At 44.8% G+C, this 20738-nt stretch overlaps 1 protein-coding gene across 1 annotated transcript in view; it reads left to right on the top strand.

Annotated features, from left to right (window-relative positions):
• bmpr2b (bone morphogenetic protein receptor, type II b (serine/threonine kinase)) overlaps nucleotides 1-20738 on the top strand; it is a 168971-nt gene that overhangs the window by 120590 nt on the left and 27643 nt on the right. The window contains exons 4-5 of the mRNA XM_007910600.2: nucleotides 7579-7689; nucleotides 19406-19497. Of these exons, the coding sequence (XP_007908791.1) occupies nucleotides 7579-7689; nucleotides 19406-19497 (203 nt within the window). The remainder of the gene's footprint in view (nucleotides 1-7578; nucleotides 7690-19405; nucleotides 19498-20738) is intronic.

Raw genomic sequence — 20738 nt, 5'->3', positions numbered from 1 at the left:
CAATGAACAGCCATGGAGTAAGTGAACAATTGTATCTGGAGGATTATTGGCCAGGAAATCTGGAGAGGGAAACTCCCTTCTCTTTTCAAATATTGCTATGGGATCTTTAATGTCCACCTGAACAGGCACAGAAGACAGTGTCTGTGACAGTGTAGTGCTGCCCTTGCTCTGCATTAGCGTATTATTCGAGACTACAAGCAATCTAAAGAGAGGACTCACAAAAATGGCTCCAAAAATCCAACTAAACACTATATCACACGTGCAGGTCATGGAATGTATTTTGTATTTTGTGTATTCCTGTGTATTTTGATTTCAAGATCCTCATCCTCACCTACAAGGCCATTCACGGCCTTGCTCCCTCCTACCTCTCCAACCTACTATCCCCCTACCTACCTGCCCGTACCCTCCGTTCCTCTGGCTCCGGTCTGCTCCACGTCCCCCGCCCCAACCGCCCTACCATCGGTGGTCGGGCCTTCAGCCTCTCAGCCCCCAGGCTCTGGAACTCCATCCCCCAGTGCCTTCGCCGCCTCCTCCCTTTCCTCCTTCAAGGCCGGTCTCAAAACCTTTCTCGTTGACCGTGCCTTCAGCTCCCCTCTCGACTCTCTTCCCCCTCCTCGCTCCCTCCCTTCCCTCCCCTCACCCTGACCATTTCCCCCCTGCTCGGGTCATGACCCAACTGTGCAGCGCCTTGGGACGTCCTCCTGACGTGAAAGGCGCTTTATAAATGGAATCTTGTTGTTGTTGTATGTGACCAATTTGAAAATACCCGAGAGAGCTGAAAGGATTGCTAGGAGAGGGAGAGAGGCAGGGTTGTTTGTTCAGCTCTGCTCACTATTTACAAGCAGTGTTTTGATGTGTTTTTGATGGTTTCCTACTTCTTAGCACACATCGAAAAAATGTTTGAATTAAAATACTGAACAAATGTTTCACCCACAAAAAACACTTTATATCCTGTGAAGCACTTTGAGACGTCTCAATGATGTAATAAGACGCTATGTCAAATGCAAGGGATTATTATTAAATGTAACTCAGAGAAAATAGGCCTCCTTATTTGTCACCAGTGTTACACCTCTTCCGATGGTGTAATGATTCTCAGTCCACAACACTGGTGTATTCAGTAATTCCTTGATTCCCGTTTAACCCACAAAATACACAGTCACTCCACTTTACACTATGTTGTCTGAAGCGCTTTGAGACGTTGCGAAGACGTGATATGCGCTATGTCAAACGCAAAGATTATTATTATTCTTAGCTCTCTACACTCCAACCATAAACCACACTCATTGTCCGACTCCTAAGACATCTTGTCTTCTTTTGATTGTCTCTCTCTTAATTACCATTTACTTCTTAAAGCAATATCTACAGACAGTACCGTAAAGCACCAACCATGTAGACCAGAGTCCGCAGGGACAGCAAACAGCATTTGACCTCGGGTTAAAAGTATCTCGCTTTTTAATTAACCAAAAAAATCTGCAGGAAGTCCCAATTCTATTGACAGGATGAGTTAAGTAAGCAGGGTGCGTCCCTCCATGGAGAGAGTATGCATTCCATTCCAGAATGCGTCCCAGGAAGGTTTCTATGTGTAAGTGGAATATGTGGAACTCTCAGTCTGGCTTGGATATTCTTAATCATGGTGTTGGGTTTCCATGTATGTCAGACCTCCCACCGGGCTAACCAAAACAAAAAGTGGGGATCTGCTGTGAGTTACAGACTGGTATTGATAATAATAAAATAATAATAATCCTTACATTATAATGCCTTAAGCACATAATCAGGGCATCTCAAATCCCTTCACAGATTTCATGTAAAGTGCGGTAACTGAAAATTTTGTAGACAACTGGTCAAGTCAGCCGTCCACACTATGCACCTTACCTGGGTAAGTCGCATACTTACCAAACTAGTACCTCCACTTCTGGCAAGGCTCCACTGGATCCCCATCACCGAACGGATCGACTTCAGGATCGTCACACTCGTGTTCAAATCGCTTCACTCCCTGGCACCTCCTCACTCACCAATCCACCACCCGGTCCCTCCGCACAAATGGCACCGACCTCCTGCTTGTTCCCTCGTACCCTCCGCCCCACCATTGGAGGTCGTGCTTTCAGCCACTACACCACAAAACTTTAGAATACTCTCCCTCAATCTCTCTGCCTTGCCCCCTCCCTCCCTCCCCTTTTTCAAGCCCCGCCTGAAAACTTTCCTTTTCGACTATGCTTACGGTCCCCGTCTCCCTGTGGCTTGGAGTCAGGCTCCTCCATTGTTAAGCACTCTGAGACTTTGCTCTGCATGGAGGACGCTATATAAGTGCAAGTTGTTGTTGTTGCCTGGGGAGTGGCGTGGAAGAGAAGAAAATTGGATGGGAAGAGTGGGATTTTGATCTAAATTTGACAATAATTACAAGACGGCCCAATAAGCAGTAGGAAAGATTATGTTGAATTATCCTGCTGCGATTGGGATCAGTGATATGTCGTGTGGCTCTGCCTTACCATGTTTGCTGGGCGACTATCTGAAAGGAGTATCTCGAGTCACTTTCAGAAAGCAGCTTGGCTCTGTTATCACAATGAGGTATTTCAATCCACTGAACTATCTCATTGTGTAGAGCTACTTAATAACGCTCTAATGGTCCATTGTAGCATGCGTTTAATGTTTATGTGAATTCGCACTTGTTACCTCAACCTTCATACCACTATTGGAAAAAAGAAAGGAGTTTCTCTTGATGACTGGCCAAAAATCCTCTAAATGAAATTGGTTATTCACTTCATGGCTGCTTATGGACATTACTGTACACAAATTAGCTGCCATGTTCACCTACAAAAAAGCTAACCACCAGACTTTACAGTAAATATCATGCAACACTTTGAGATAGCCTCCTGATGTGAGGAGCGCTGTATGAAATGCAAGTTTTTTTCATATAAAGAGAGGTCTTTGCTCTGTGAGCCGGTACAGACAGGATTGGCTGAAAGAACTCCTTCTGCGCTGTAGATTTCTGTGTTTCTAAAGTGTGGTGACTGTGAATTTGTAAGCAAACACTGTTGAGTCCAAGTTTGAAAGGAGTCCCTTGTAACTGCTTCACAGATGACAATGCTAATAACCCATGGATCATTAAGCACAAGATATTACGATATTACAAGATGTTCCAACAGTGTGTGATGTTCATTTCATTGTTGTGGCAATGAATAAATAGTTATTTTACAAAGGTACTTCTTTAATGGGGACCATTACAGGCACAGAGGGCACCTGAGTGTTCTTATTGTGTCAATTGAGCTGGTGCTCTCTCCAGACTAGGGCTTACATTTGCAGTTCTGTGAATGGGGATGACACATTAAGCTTGTTGAAGCGTTGGATCGAGGCGCTGTTTCATTCACGACCGAGGTAAAGAGCTGGGCTGGGCTGTTCAGCTGTATAATAATAATAATAATAATTCTTGCATTTGATATAGTGCTTTTCACATCTTCTAGATGTCTCAAAGTGCTTCACACTGTAAAGTGAATTGACTGTATATTTGTGGCGAAACACGGCAGTTAATTGTGCAAAACAGTGCCCCACAAACAATTGTGGATTGAAGTGACCAATTTATTACTATTGTTTTTTTCTTGAGGGATTATTAGCAGGGGTGTGGAGTAAGGAAACTTGCCCAAGGTTTTACCCTGTCAGGAATCAAACCCAGGTCTCTTGCTTGCGAGGCAAGTGCTGTAACCACTGAGCTACAAGACTCCACCTAACCTCATTGTTCTTGAAGCACTAAGAACATCAAAAAGGTCTTGAAGTGCTTCACAGTAATTGCTGTCGCACGTAAAGGCTGTTTTTGTAGACAAGCATGCTGGCTAAGTTCTGGAGGATAGTTAGTAGTACACCTGGAGAACTGGTGGCTTTTCGAATGTTTCCATGAGATCTTCAGTGGCCATAGATAGTACTTTGGTTTAATATCATTTCCAAAAGATGGCACCTGAGTCAGTGAAGCCTTATTCTGGACTGTGAATTCAAACAAACAAACAAATTACATTTATATAGGGCCTTTCACATCGGGAAGATGTCCCAAGGCTCTGGTCAGTGAAGGGTTTGCACCCGATCTGGGGCGGTTCGAAACAAGAGGGGTGGAGGGTAGGAGGGGTGTGAGTGTGGCCAAAGGCACGGTCAAAGAGGAAGGTCTTGAGACGGGCCTTAAAGGAGGCAAGGGAGGGGGTTAGGTGAAGGGATTTGGGAATGGAGTTCCAGAACAGGGGACAGAAAAGCTGAAGGCCTGTTCGCCAATGGTGGGCAGGGTGGGGGACATGGAGCAGACCAGTACCCGCTTGAACGGAGGGAGTGGACAGATTAGTATGGTGTTAAGAGGTCACGGGTAGGGAGGAACCCAACTGTGAAGGGTTTTAAAAGTGAGGACAAGGAGCTTAACCTCGATCCTCTGCGGGATGAGCCAGTGGAGCCGGGCGAAGATGGGGGCGAACCCACAACATTCTGTCTCAGAGGAGAGAGTGCTTCCAACTGAGCCACCTACCATAGCAATAACAATGAAAGCCATTGTAGAATCTCAACTGCTGCCCCACTGAGATGAACAAACTCAGGACAGACGAGGAATTGAATCTGCGACCTTCAGGTCTACGTGGCTTTGTGGTACACAGGGCTGTTGTGCCTTTACCCACCATGCCATCGGGCTAGCTCCAGAGTCTCCTCAGAACCCGTGCTTTGGCTCGATCCGCATGAAATCAGTTGGAGTATGTTTGCTTGTAAACAGGAGCTTAGGCAGATAAGAGCCCTTTGACCTCCTTTACAGTTTTTTTGTTTTGGTGGGTCGGTCTCTGCATGGGCGAAGATGTATTTTTCAGTATTGTTGACGTGGGTTGTTGGAGAGCTTGCCAAAAGCAGAGAAACAGTAGCTGGGAACAGACAAAGCGCCTCCAGGCTTGGACTGGTCTGGCTCCACAATTTTGTAAACATAACCCTGAGTCCTATCAAGTTGCCGAGCTATTCATCTGATCAGCAGACAGGAAGTTCTGGATTGTTTTTTTGTGTGTAAGTGCAGCAGTTTGTGCCTGAAAAGTGATGTTTAGATTTTTTTCTGAACTCTGGTTAAAGAGGTGAGAGTGCTGAGCGGGGTGTAGGATGTGCGCACATGTTAAACGCCAGCTGGCTACTAGCGTCTTATCAACACCGATGATCCCAGGCACAATGTTTTATAAGACAGTGCAAGTTTACATTTATACAGTACCATTTAGAGGACATCCCAATGCACATAACAATAATAATAAAACTTGCATTTTATATAGCTCCGTATCACGTCATCGAGACATCTCAAAGCATTTCAAAGGATATACTGTAAAGCAGTTTCATTGTGTTTTTTGTGAGCAAAACTTGGCAGTCAGTTACGTACAGTATTGTCCCACAAACAGCTATGGAGTGAGTGATCAATTTTATTTGGGGGGTTGTTGGCCAGGACACCGGGAAAGAGAAACTCCTTTTTTCAAATAGTGCCATGGGATCTTATAACATCCACTGAAAGGCAGATGGGACCTCGGTTTAATATTTCATCCAAAAGACGTGTTTTACACTTAATTTAAGGTGATCGACTGGAAAAAACAGGTTCTTCCCTTCGTGTTTTTAGCGGACACTTTGACATCAGTGAATTAATGTTATCGGTCATTCCTCTAAATGTATGTTATTGATCACCATGATGGCAAGAGTGGCAGACTGTGCTTTTTGTGCCTCTGAGATCAATTACCAGGTGATTAACATTAGTGCATTAACCAGAATGTACTGATTTATGGCAAAGGCTCGGAGCCTTAATATCAGGGATGGGAACCGACCGTGCTGCTAAAAACAGCAACCATTTCCAGTAAGTTGTATTGAGCTGCTCACTGCTGTACTGTGTGGGATCAGGCACTGTGGGGTTGTCAGCGAAGCACACATTTAGCTCAGAAATACTGGATCACTTTCTCAGACTTTATACCAGCTGCACATGTCTTTTGGAGCTGATGTGGTCTTGTCATTTTGTGAAGCCTGTCAGAGCCAAAGCCCTAATGGGTACTAGCAGGACAAGCACCAGGAAAGCTTGCTAGGCAGCAATATCAATGCCAAGCTCTGCAGTTTTAGCTGGTTAGACTCCAGGAATTAACCCATTACACACCCTGGGGTCCGCAAGCTCTTGCCAACCTGCGCCTCATACTTTCTGGGATTAGGTAAACGGGATGCTGCTATCAAGGGAGAGAGTGCGTATTCATTCCAGCAATCTATCTCTGGGATTTTCACATGTAGTTGGGATGTATGGAATTCTCAGCTTGGTTTGGATACTCTTAAGCATGGTGATTGGTTTCCATGTGTCAGACACCCGGGTGGCCAAAAAATTACTGAGCGTCTGCTCTCAGATGTATGCGGTGGGTTGGTCAACCCAGTCAGTTACATGATAAAGAAACAGCAGCTGATACAACTCCTCATGAAAGGAGACCTGGCATTTGTTCTGCACCACAATTTATCCACAAGACTTATCCACAAGATCACAAGCGAAGTTCACATGAAGACCTTCTGGCTGATTCAATCTCAACATGTCTTCCACCTTCAGAGCTTCAGATGTTTCCAAAGAAAAAGCTCTGTAGATGTGTCTCAGAGACGAGAGTGCAGTGCTAACAACTGAGCCAAAGCATCAGGAGAGTGAGATTGGATTAAAGGGAATTGGATTGAATGCCTCATATTCTTCCTCTGGAGTTGGCGCTGTACGATGCAGTTCACAAAGTTCCGTTCCATAACAGGTCTGCCTTAATCCACGAAAAGCCACGCTTGGCCTCAGTATCTCAGTCTGCTGTTTCCTCCCAGTCACCAGGATTCAGAAATCACATCTCCAAAGACTTCTTACAGTTTCTTTTTGAAGCGTAAACTAGCACACTCACACACACTCACCCCATCCAACCCCCCACCCCAAAAACCTTATTTCACATTCTTCTACCTAACTGTAAGTAGGAACCCAGCTGTTAGTCCGTTGGCAGATCATTTTCTGGGGGTAATAATCCTGTAAAACAAAACATTGGTCACTCCCTCCATGCCTATTGTGGGACATTGCTGTGTGCAACTGGTGTCACGTTTCACCCACAAAATGTGTAGTAACTCCACTTTACAGTATATGCTGTGAAGAGCTTTGCAAAATCTCAACAACATGATAAGGCATTATATGAAAGGTAAGGATTATTATTAGTAGTAGATAGACTGTTTGATATGGGTGAGGTGTTGGATGATAACCCACAAAGTGAATGACCAATTTTATTTGGTCTCATTCGAATGATGACACCTCCAACAATGCAACACCCCCCCAGCACTGCATTGGAGGGTCAGTTTAGTCTATGTGATTCCAAGTCCTGAGGGGGCCGGAATGTTGCCAATGTTCTGACTTAGATGCGAGAATGTTCCCACTGCGCCAGGCTGACATGTAAAAAATATTACTCACATTTTTCACCAAAAAAAATATATTCTTCCTCATTCGATTTTGTCCACAGTCCGCTGGATTAAATGGGTTCTGACCTCTCAGCGAAGTTTAACCCAGTGTTATGTGGAGGATGTCTACAGTATAGGTAATCTCTCTTCTGTTTATCTTAGATACGTGGAGAGTGTACTACAAGGAGGAGACCATCGTGATCGCTTTGGCCTCTGTGTCAGTTGTAGCTGTTCTCATCGCAGCATTCTTCTTCGGGTACAGAATGCTTGCAGGTGAGTGTTTGTTCACTTCACTGCGTGGTGGAACCAGTCTTTAACTGTGGCTTCATTTCATTCAACTTGCACTTAATGGGGTTTCCATATCATTTGCACTGGGTTTGATGCCCACAGCAATACTCAAGTGAGTAACTTGAGCATAAAAGTGAATCTCAGAGGTGAACACCACTTAGGAGGGAATTGGTAACTTTCTGATCAAGTTCTTTCCTATAAATACTGAGCAGGAAAGTGTTGGGGAAACTCACTTCCAATTGACGTGTAAAGAGGTGATAGAACCAACAAAGAACTAAATGACATGGAAGGTGCCTCCCACTCTGACCTCTCCATCCATGGTCCCGTACACTGTTCCATTGAACCACAGCACAAGCTCAAGGAATAGCACCTCTTCTATCTGCTAGGGATCTTACAGCCCTCTGGCCTCAATGTTGATTTCAAATCATAACAGTTCACCTTCCACCTCCCCCTATTCTGTGACCATTACTACACACCGTTGGTCTGCCTGTTTTGTTGCAATTTCCCCCCCCCCCCCCCCCCCCGTCTTTGTTTTGCATTATTAACCCCTCTTTTCCCGTTTTGTTGCAATCCCCTCTTTATTTGCATGATTAACATCTCTTTAACCCATCATCCCCTGTCCTCTACTCCATTTTCACTTTTGTCTTCCTTGTCCTGCCTCCCACCTCTGTTAGTCCTTAAAAGCCTCTCCCTCCCAATATGCCCCAGTTCTGACAAAGAGTCGTGGACCCAAAACGTTAACTCACTTTCCTTTCTCCATAGATGCCACCTGACCCTTTAGTGTTCCCTACGACTTCTGTTTTTGTTAAAGAACTAAATGGATTTGTCATTTTTTCCCTTCCTTAATGCCAAGATTCCCACTAGAAATGACTATCCAAACCATTAGGGCATTGGCTTCCTGGGTCTCCTTACTGCTCAGCTGGCTCCGAAGGCGACTTGCTTGGCAACAGAGTGTCAGAATTGAGTCAACCAAAGTCCTAAAGGGTAGGGTGGTCCAAGCTGGACAAGCAGCGGGAAAGCTTGCCAGGCACTGCTCTCAATGGCAAGCTATGTGGTTTCAGCAGATTAGATTCCAGTGGTTTCCCCCAACGCACACTCTGGTGACCCAAGCCTTGGCTCTTGCCAACCTGAGGCTGATACTCTCCGGAATTCGGTAAGTAGGGTGCATTCTCCCAGGGAGAATACGCATTCCATTCTGGACCCAGGGATATTTTCACGTGTAGGTGGCATACATGTAGAATCATACATCACAGAAGGAGACCATTCGGCCCATCGTGTCTGTGCCAGCTCTTTTAAAAGAGCTATCCAATTCAATCCCACCCCTGCTCTCCCCTCATAACCTGCAAACTTGTCCTCCCTACATAATTATCTACTCATGTTAAGAACATAAGAATTAGGAGCAGGAGTAGGCCATCTGGCCCTTCGTGCCTGCTCCGCCATTCAATAAGGTCATGGCTGATCTTCTCACCTAACTCTGATCCCCATATCCCCTAATCCCTCTATTTTTCAAGAATCTATCAGTCTCAGCCTTGAAAATGTTCAAGGACTGAGCATCTACAGCCTTCTGGGGTAGTGACTTCCATAAATTCACTATCCTCTGAGTGAAGGAATGTTTCCTCAACTCTGTTCTAAGAGGCTGACCCTTAATTTTAAGACTGTGACCCCTGGTTATAGATTCTACTACCAGGGGAAACAGACCCTCAGTGTCTACTTTATCAGCCCTTTAAGAATCTTATAAGTTTCAATAAGATCCCCCCCTAATTCTTCTGTAAGCTAGAGAATACAGCCCTAGTTTATTCAGCCTATCCTCATAGGTCAGTCCCCTCATCTCAAGAACTAACCGAGTGAATCTACGCTGCACCCCTCTAGGGCAAGTATGTCCTTTTTTAAATAAGGAGCCCAAAACTGCACACAATACTCTCGGTGCGGCTTCACCAAAGCCCTATACAGTTGCAGCAAGACTTCCCTACTCTTATATTCTAAACCTTTTGCAATGAACGCTAACATGCCGTTCGCCTTCTTAGTTGCTGCTGCACCTGCAAACTAACTTTTTGGGACTGGTGTACAAGGACACCCAAATCCCTTTGAATACTAACTCTATCTAACTTCTCCCTTTCCAGAAAATAATCTGTTCTTTTATTCTTGCTACCTAGGTGAATAATTTCACACTTGCTAACATTGAATTCCATCTGCCACCTACTTGCCCACTCCCCAAGCCTATCTATATCTTGTTGCAATCTTTTTGCATCATCCTGAGAGCTCACTCTGCTACCTAGTTTAGTATCATCCGCGAATTTAGACACATTACATTCAATGTCCTCGTCCAGATCATTGATGTAAATGGTAAATAGCTGAGGCCCAAGCACTGATCCTTGTGGCACTCCACTAGTTACATCCTGCCAATTCGAGAATGATCCGTTTATCACTACTCTCTGCTTTCTACCCGATAGCCACTCTTCTATCCATGTTAATATTTTCCCATTAATCCCGTGGGCCTTGATCTTGAGTAACAGCCTTTTGTGTGGCACCTTGTCAAATGCCTTCCTAAAATCCAAATATACCACATCTACTGGTTCCCCCTTATCCAACCTGCTGGATACATCCTCAAAAAATTCTAAAAGGTTAGTCAAGCATGACTTCCCTTTTGTAAAGCCATGTCGACTCTGCCTAATCTTTTTATGGTCTTCCAGGTATCCCATAACTACGTCTTTTATTAAGGACTCAAGAATTTTCCCTACAACTGACGTCAAACTAACTCTCCCACCCTTCTTAAATAGTGGAGTTACGTTTGCAATCTTCCAATCAATGGGAACTTTTCCAGTATCCACAGACTTTTGGAAGATTATAGACATACCATCCACTATCTCAGTAGCCACCTCCTTTAAAACTCTCGGATGCAGGCCATCCGGTCCAGGGGATTTATCGGTTTTAAGACCCGACAATTTACCTAGAACCATCTCTTTACTAATGTTAATCTCCCTAAGTTGCTCGCTAACATTGTCTTCTTGGTCCTCTATTTTTGGTATGTTTCCAGTGTCTTCTACGGTGAAGACTGTAGAAAAATACTTGTTTAATGACTCTGCCATGTCTTTGTCCCCTATTATAATTCCTCCGGTCTCTGCCTGTAATGGACCCACATTCACCCTCGCTAGCCTTTTCCTCTTTATATATTTGTAAAAACTCTTGGAGTCTGTTTTTATGTTCTTTGCTAGTTTGCCCTCGTAATCTATTTTCTCCCTCTTGATCAATTTTTTGGTCCTCCTCTGTTGTTCCCTAAAGTTCTCCCAATCCTCGGGTTTACTACTCATCTTCGCTGTTTTATAGGCTTTTTCTTTTGATTTGATACTTTCCCTAACTGCTCTAGTTAGCCATGGCTGCACCACCTTTCCCATGGCATTCTTATTCCTCAAAGGAATATGTGCTCGTTGGGAATTTTGCACTATCTCCTTGAATGTCTGCCATTGCTGGTCTACCGTCAAATCTTTAAGTTTAGTCTCCCAGTTTATTCTGGCTAAATCCTCTCTCATACCAGCAAAGTTGGCTCGATTTAAATTGAAGACTTTTGCTTCAGACTTAACTACTTCCCTCTCTAACTTAACGCTAAATTCCATCATATTATGATCGCTTTGCCCGAGAGGAGCCTTAAGTTCCAGTTTGCTGATCAGCCCTGTTTCATTACACAAAACAAGGTCTAATATGGCTTGTTCCCTGGTCGGCTCCTCAGCATATTGATCTAGAAAATTATCTCTAATACATTCTATAAACTCCTCTTCTATGTTACCTTTCCCAATTTGGTTGTCCCAGTCTATGTGCAGGTTAAAATCACCCACAATTAGTGTCTTTCCTTTGCTACATGCTCCACTAATCTCTTGATTTATACCTTGAGCGATACTTTGACCACTGTTTGGGGGTCTATAAACTACTCCCACTATAGTTTTCTGCCTCTTGAAGTTACGTATCTCTACCCATACTGACTCTACATCTTGCTTTTCAGATTTAAAATCTTTCCTCTCTACTGTTTTTATCCCATCCTTTATTAGCAGGGCCACTCCCCCGCCTCGTTTACCATATCGCCTATCTTTCCTATATACCACGTAGCCGGGAATATTCAGTTCCCATCCCTGATCACCCTGTAACCATGTCTCGGTGATGGCTACTAGATCCTACCGGTTTGTCTCTATTGCCCACAAATTCGCCCACAAATATACAGTCAATTCACTTTACAGTGTGTTCTGTGAAGCGCTTTGGGACGTCCTCCCGACGTGAAAAGCGCTATATCAAATGCAAGGATTATTATTATTATTATTATTATTGGTGCAACTAATTCATCTATCTTGTTACGAATGCTTCGTGCATTCAGATGTAGCGCCCTTAATTCTGACTTCCGGCTATTAACCCTATTCACCAGCACTCTATTACTGTACTTCCTTTCCCTGCTTGACACACTTTGCTCTTCTCCCTTGTTAATCTGCTCTCTTGCTTTTGTTGATCTCAAGTTTAACTGTGGTGGACTATACTTTACTATGTTTTTACCTACCCCCCTTAGTAGTTTAAAGCCCTTTCTACCTCCCTATTTATTGAATCGGCTTCCATGACCCTTTCAGGCAATGTATTCCAGATCTGAACAACTCGCTGTGTGAAATAAATTCTCCTCACCTCCCCTCTGTTTTAACAACTATTTTTTTAAAAATTGGTGTCCTTGGGTTACCAACCCACCCACCATTGGAAATAGTTTCTCCTTTTTCATCCTATCAAATCCCCTCATAATTTTGAAAATTTCTATTAAGTCTTCTCTTAACCTTCTCTTCTCCAAGGAGAATAATCCTAGCTTCTCTAGCCTCTCCTTATAAATGAAGGCTCTCAATCCTGATACCATCCTGGTAAATCTCCTTTGCACCCTCTCCAATGTCTTGATATCTTCCTAAAGTGTGGTGCCCAGAACTGAACACAATAGTCTAGCTGAGGCATACCCAGTGTTTTATAAAGGTTCATCATAACTTCCTGACCTTTGTATTCTATGCCCTCATTTATAAAGCCTAGTATCCCGTATTTTTTTCAATAGCTTTATCTACCTGTCCTTCCATCTTCAAATATTTACTTAAATGAACCCCCAGATCTTTCTGTTCCTTCACCCCCTTTAAGATTCTATCATCAGCTTATATTACCTCTCCTCATTCCTTCTTGCTTCCTTCAAGTCCCATCTGAAGACCTTCCTCTTCAAGTGTGCTTCCACCCCACCCTCCTCCCCTTCTGACCAGCTTGGGTTCAAAACCCCTGCATGTCCAGTGCCCTGGGACATCTTTCCAATGTGAAGGGCACTATACAAATGTAACTTGTTGTTGATATAACAAGTTATCTCATCTTCGAGATGTCTCAAAGCACTTCACAGAATATACTTTAAAGTGTACATTGACTAACAATCAGGTTCCTCTCGTTCTGGAGGCGAGTGCTTTAACCACTGAGCTACAGTACTCCACAATAAGAACGTCTTTGGCAACTTCAAAGTGGTGAATAGATGTCTCACATGTCTCAAACCCTCCTTTAGGTCTACTATAGACTAAACTATTTTTATGAGGCACATGCACACAAATAAAGAAGGAATAGTTGGTATTGACTCATCTTTCCTCTGCTTTCACCTTGCACTGCTACGTGCCATGAGCTGGAGTGAAAAGCACTTTATCCTCCAACAGCAGGAGCCAGGGGAATGCTCTTATTACAAGTCCAGCCCCATTGTAAAAATTAGCAAGCATTCATGGATGCATTCACTAGGTTATGATGGAGCCACCACTTTAGTGTTATTAGACCACGTTATAGTCTTCAAGTCTTATAATGGAGTCCTGGAGCTCAGTGATTAGAGCACTCACCTTGCAAATGAGAGACAACAACAACAACTTGGATTTATATAGCGCCCTCCACGCCGGACGGCATCTCAAAGTGCTTTACAGTAATGGATCCCGGGACCTAGCCGGGGGGAGGGGGAGGAAGGTGACCAAAGGTGCAGTCGAAAAGAAAGGTCTTCAGCAGAGACCTGAAAATGGGAAGGGAGGGAGCGAGACGAAGGGAGTGAGGAAGGCAGTTCTAGAGCCTCAGGGCATAGTGGCTGAAGGCTCGATTCCCAGCAGGGCAAGTTTTCCACACGCCTCTGTTTACCTAGCAGTAAGTAGGAAACTGGTTGTTAGTCGATTGGCAGATTGCTTTTCCGGGGATAATAATTCCTTCAAAAAATAATAAAAAATTGGTCACTCAATCCATTGGCTGCCATATTTCATCCACAAAATATACAGTCAATTTACTTTGCAGTATATTCTGTGAAGTTCTTTGAGACATCTCGAAGACTTGATAAGGTGCTATATCAAATGCAAGAATTATTATTATAACCCAATGAGTACACCTTTTTTTTCTGGATAGCTTGCCTTTGAGAGTATTGCCTGACAAACTTTCCCACCAGCTAGGACCACCCTACCCATTAGGGCTTTGACTTGCAGAGTTAACAGGAGCTGAGTGGGAGGATTCCTGGACTTCAGTGACTGGTCTGCCCCTCCAAGTCCTGCCAATGGGCCAGGCAGGCTAGATTGTCACCACTAGTGCCCTGGAGGACTGTGGACTCGCCCGACTCGAGAGCTGGCAGAAGATTGCCACAGTGGATGGACTTGATTCTGACATTCTGTTCTCAAACATGTCCCGGAGCCAGTTCAGCTCCGAGGAGACTACAATTACCTCCCTCTCATAATCAGGATAGTCACTAATTGGTCATTTGATATCTGACAAGCACAGGTTTGAACCCTCCCTCGGTAGATACCAGTTCCAGGAACTCCCTTCGAGTTTGCTTGTGGGCAGCATAAATCAGCATGAAATGCGTGAGACCATTGGCACCATTTATAATAATAATAATCCTTGCATTTGATATAGCGCTTTTCACGTCGCAAGGACGTCCCAAAGCGCTTCATAGAACACACTGTAAAGTGAATTGACTGTATATTTGTGGGCGAACGCGGCAGCCAATTGCGCACAGCAATGTCCCACAAACAGTCGTAGATTGAAAATGACCAATTTATTATTGTTTTTGGTTTTGGAGGGATTATTATTAGGCTCTGTGTGGAGTAAGGAAACTTGCCCAAGGTTTCGCCCTCTGCCTGGAATTGAACTCAGGTCTCTCGCTTGCAAAGCGAGTGCTCTAACCACTGAGCTACAGGACTCCACATTTTCCATCTAAGCCCTTCCTACACCCAAATTAGAATATCTCTGACCTATATATTCATGAGTGAGTTATTGATCTTTAGAAATATTCAGCACATATTATGGACTATTTGGGCAGATATCCATCCCACCAGATGGCGGAAGGCTTTAATCCTTGTGTTGTCAATCCCTGGGCTTTATTAACCACCACTGAGAGCGACCTTCGTCCATTCCTAACTAGATTGACTTAAAAGCTTTCCACAAACCACTGGATGCAAGTCTTAGAGAATAGTTTCTAGTCAGTGTTACCATTTAACTCATTCTCCCTTAACTGGTGTTCAGCTCCATTGAAACAAGTAGATGGAGTTCAGACCTGCAGGAGAGCAGATGTTGCTGGGAGGCAAAGAGTATGGCTTTCGTCTTGCCGACATTCAGCTGCAGGAAATTTGTGCTGATCCAGGCCTTGATGTCCATCAAACAAGCTAACAGGGCATCAGCAGACTGGGAGTCACAGCTGGAGGGGGAGAAGTAGATTTGGGTGTCACCTGCATGTCGATGAGGAAAAGAAGGGGGCCAAAGATAGAGCGTTAGGGTACACCACAGTTGACTGGGGGTGGAGGGAGAGGAAAAACCATTAGCCGAGATGCAAAGTGCTGGCAGTTGGTTAAGTAGGACTCGAAAACCATGCGAATGAGGTCCCACTAAGGTGGATGAGGGAAGAGAGGCAGTGGAGGAGGATGGCATGGTTGACTGTTGAAGGCAGCAGAGAGATTCAGGAGAACGAAGAGGCAGAGGGAGCCCTGGTCAGAGAGAGAGAGGAGCGCTGTGGGCTGGGCGGAAACCAGACTGGAAGGGTTTGAGTAGGGAGTGGAGGGTGAGGTGCGAGCGAAGCTGGTTTGCAACAATGCTTTTTAAGGTTTTGGCCAGCAAGGGCAGATTTGAAATGGGACTGAAGTGCGTGAGGTTGAAAGCATCGAGAGTGGCTTTTTAAGGCGGGGAGTAATGACAGCTGTTTTGAATGGGAGTGGGATTGAGCCTGAGGAGAGGGATTCCTGTCTACCACCAGTGGGTGGGGAGGAGTTCAGGCAGCAGTTGGTGGGTTTCATTTGGGTGATGGAAGATGAGAAGGAGGAAAGAGAGATGGGTAGGAGCCATAGAAGGAGGAGTGAGTGATGGAGAAGGAATGGGTGGTGATGGGGGATGGGGAACATGGGGCAGGAATAGGAGGTGGCCTGGTGTATGTTATCAATCTTAGAGTTAAAGAAATCTAACACCTCTTCGCACTTGACATTCAATGTTAGGATTGAGGGTGCTTGATGGGGGAGTGAGGAGGAGGTGGTGGTGAATAGGATTTTGGAGTTTTTGTCCTTCAGAATGACCTGCTAGTAGAATACAGTTTTAGCTTGCGAGGGGGAGTGGCAGTAGGTGTGAAGATGCTCGAGCCACAGTTGTCAGTGAACTGTGAGGCTGGTTTTATGCTATCTGGGCTCAAGCAACCGGGTTTGGGATTTGAGGGAGCGGAGATGACTATTGTACCAGGGGTGTGGGTAGGTTTGGGGATGGTCCTAGATTTCACAGGGACAAGGGAATTAAAGATGGAGGAGAAGCGATTGTTTAGCAGCTTGATGGCTGCATCAGGCTGTTGTAGGCCGATGCGGTTAAGGGCGCCGATAGGAGAGGGTGGAGAGGACTGAGGGTGGAGGGGTTAAGGGGGGGGTTGCAGATTGTGGGGGGGGAAAAATGACCATGGGGTTTAAGGGGGAAGGAAAGATGGGAAGGGTGTGGATGAGGCAAAAAGGGTTTTCCTTCTGGAGGTGGGGAATGGTCTTGCGGAGGAGTGGGTGACGGGCTGCTCTGAGACAACCATCAATGCATGCTGTGATGAGCACGGCGGAGGATGCCCAGGCTGGAGCAGAGGGAGGCAGTGGAAGAGTCCAGGAGAGAGAGAGAAAGCGAGGAGGATGGTGAGGAGAGAAGGACAGAGGTCAAGTAGCGGAGGGTAGGGAGTAGAAATGGGGGCATTTTGAGGGGAGGATGGCTTGGATCAGTGGAGCATGGAAGGAGCTAGAGGAGACAGGGTTGGCATGGAGAGAGGGTACAGCACTCATTGTCTTATTTATTAAGTTAGACAGAGCTCCAGCCTGATAAATAAGGGTTTGGGAAAGAGAGGAGAGATAAGAAAGGAATGGGAAAGAAGGAGGGAGCTTTCAGAGAGAAGATGTGAAGCACTTTGGGATGTCCTCCCAACATGAAAAGCATCTATACTGCACCTCTTTCCCCCTCTGTACCAAATTCACACTCACCAAATTCCTGTTGTACAGACCTTACTCCATTCCCAACTTGCTCCATTGGGCTCTCTGCTCAAGTAAGACTCTCACAAGTCTCCCTTTTATATACCCCTCAGATAGAACCAGTTTCAACTGGTCAGCTAACAACTAACACCTGCCAACTGCCTTGTCATTGTTAAGTTTCAATTTTAAATTTCGCTTAGTAAACAAGGAATTCCCACACTCACCAAATTCCTGTTGTAGAAGCCTCACTCTGTTCCCAGCTCACTCTGGCTCTCTACCTGATCACAGTGACCATCATAGCAGAGCTCCAAACCTCCAGTGATTTATCGAATGGACCTTCAAACCATAGCTCCTCACATTCAATCCCTGACCAGGGCCACTTTCCTCCTTTAAAATCCAATTAATTAATTCAACTCTGTCCCCCAACAAACAAGATCCCCATCACCCCAGTTCTTGCCAGGCTACACTGGCTCCCTTTTGTAGAACGGATCGATTTCAAGATCCTCACTCTCAATGTTAAATTTTATCATGTCCTAACACATCCATACCTTTTTGATCTGCTCATACCTGCCCCTTTCGCCTGTCAGGCTCAGGCCTCCTGTATATCCCTTATTCCACCATCAGCAGCCATGCTTTCAGTCATTTTCCCCTGAAACTCTGGAACTCTGCCTCAACCCCTCCCCTCCTTGTCCATCTGCAGATCGCACGAAAAGACCTTCCCCTTCGACCATCACCTCCCCCAGAATCAAGTTCCACCATTATTAAGCGCTGCAAGATGCTACTCCACCTGAAGGGCACGTTAAAAATTGAGTTGTTGTTGTAGTGCCCTAGAAATGGCTGGCTCAGAGGACACTGAATCATTTGAAGAAACTCCCAAGTCCCCAAATTCTCTTTTATTTCAGAGGAAACAAGCGACTTTGGCAGGGTACCATAAAATAATTAGAACAGGATAGCATTAGCCTTTCTAACATTCCACATTAATTATTTCCCTGTGTTCCCACTCCCAGTCAGTCAGATTTTGGTTTTGAATTGGTGATAAAGCAGAATTACTGAAGAACAGATGGCAGATTATTTGATTTGGCTGCTGACGCCTCTGTGTCTGACAATACCTCGCCACAAATGTCTCATTGCTAAGCTCTACCTGTGAGAGAGACAATTTTGTTTTTGCTAAGTGGTCCGTGGATGTCTGACACATGCGGAAACCCATCTCCATGCACAAAAGTATCCAAACCTGACTGAGGTCCACATTACGTATGCCACCCACGCATGGAAACCTCCCTGGGTCTGGAATGGAATGCGAACTCTTTCCCTGGAGGGATGCATACTGCTTACCTAATTCCGGAGAGTATAAAGCGCAGGTTGTCAAGAGCCTTGGCTTGGGGGAGCCCAGAGTGTGCGTTGGGAGTAACTGCTGGAGTTTAACTACCTGATGGTAACATAGTGGTTTGCCATTGAGGGTACTGTGCAGGAAGTGTTTATACAGGTAGGACCACTCTACCTGTTAGGGCGTTGACCTTGTATGGTTAAGTGGAGCCGACTGGGAAGAATCCCTGTCCCATTGTGGAGTATACAGTAAAAAACGTGTAAGTCTCATCTTTATAAATCGTATAATCGCTTAAATCGTACATCCACCAGAGTCCCATTCAGTTTCCTATCAAAACCACTTGGATTTCTTTGCACTAGTCGTATTAATCACCTAACTCGTAACTCGTAACTCCGCTCCCTTACCATCCATTGCTCCCGCACGTACCGGCAGATATGAATAATGGGAAATGAGGTCCTGACCCTTCCACTTGTGCACACTTATTGTCCGGCTGCACTGAATTGTGGGAAACACAGTCTTGATCCGTCGTCACAGGCGCAAAAGAACTTCAGTTCCTGCGATTCAATGCGATTGCAACACTTGACAGTAAGTATGCACGCGGCGACGGGTCAAGGCGTATTGAAATGTGGGACCTGTAGTCTTGAGCCTCACCATTTGCGCACTTACAGTGGCCATTGAAATATGCAAGCCCATTGAAGATTATTGATTAAATTAGATTTTATACGATTTATACAAATTTGCCTGCAACTCAGACTTTGCACAAGTCATATTAAATGTTGTAGCCCTGACTGATAGGACTTATGCGAGTTTTGCAGTGTAAGGCCTCATCCTCCAGGAAATGACGTCCCCATTGTGTGCGTTGTATTTTGATCTGCTTGAGCTCTTTATATGGTGTTGTCTCTTCACTCAGGAGATAGGAAGCACGGGCTGCACAACATGAACATGATGGAGGCTGCTCACTCCGAACCTTCCTTGGACCTGGACAGCCTCAAGTTGCTTGAGGTACGCACACTTCCTTTCTGACTCTTGTTTGCGCGGCCACATTTCCTCAGTATGGTCAGTGCCTGCCGTCATTCTGTCAGATGTCCTGCAGCCCGTCTGTCCAGCACTGCATTGAATTGGTTAAAATTCTTCCCTTTGGATTTCATTTGAATATTTTCACTCCCCATTTCCAGAATTGTATTCCCAGTATTCTCATAACGTTAGCCTTAATAGCATTGGCCTGAAATTTTATATCATGAAGGATTTTGGAAAAATCTTCAAGCCTCAACAATAATAATAATAGTAATAATCCTTGCATTTGATATAACGCCTTATCACATTGTTGAGACGTCTCAAAGCACTTCGCAGAAAATACTGTAAAATGAATTGATTATGTATTTTGTGGGTGAAACGCGGCAGCCAATTGCACACACCAATGCTCCACAAACATTGAGGGGCACTGCTGTGCGCAAACATTGAGTGACCAACTTATTCGATTGATTGATTGGATTATTTCCCTCAGAAAGTGAGCCACCAATCGACTAACAGCCGGGTTCCTACCATCTGGTAGGTAAACAGAGGAAAGTTGCCTAAGGTTTTGCCTGCCTGTGAATTGAACCTGGGTCTTCTCGCTTGTGAGGCGAATGCTCTAACCAATATGCTACAGGATTCCGTAATTTAAGAATTGTGATAAACCCGCTTCCAATATGCCAAAGTCAGGCTGAGTTTAAGATTTTTACAAAATTCTGCATGATCTTGAATTTTAGAACAATGGCTTTAAGGCTAAGAGACGGTGAGGTATTCTGAGCATAAGGTGTTCCAATAAGGGTGTCAGCCTGGCTCAGTCAGTTGCACTCTTGCCTTCGAGCCGGAAGGTTGTGGGTTCAAGCCCCACATCGAGATTTTGAGCTCACAGTTTGGGGCTGATGCTCCAGTGCTTCACTTCAGATCATAATAATAATAATAATCATTGCAAGTGTAGTGACGGTATTTTGTGGCTGAAACGCAGTAGCCAATTGCGCAAAATAATGTTCCACAAACAGTCATGGATTGAGTGAACCAATTTTTCTTTAATGGAAGGATTACTACCCCCTGAAAGAGAACTGCCAATCGACAAAAAACTGGGTTCCCACTTACTGCTAGGTAAACAGAGGCGTGTGGCATAAGGAAACTTACCTAAGGTTTCGCCCCGGTAAATTCCCGCCTGGGAATCGACTCTGGGTTCTCTCGCTAACTACTTTTCTATAGGACTCCATTAAACT

The sequence above is a fragment of the Callorhinchus milii genome, unplaced genomic scaffold, assembly GCF_018977255.1.
Source record: "Callorhinchus milii isolate IMCB2004 unplaced genomic scaffold, IMCB_Cmil_1.0 Scaffold6, whole genome shotgun sequence".
NCBI classification, from domain to species: domain Eukaryota; kingdom Metazoa; phylum Chordata; class Chondrichthyes; order Chimaeriformes; family Callorhinchidae; genus Callorhinchus; species Callorhinchus milii.
This window is presented reverse-complemented; position numbering and strand designations above follow the sequence as displayed.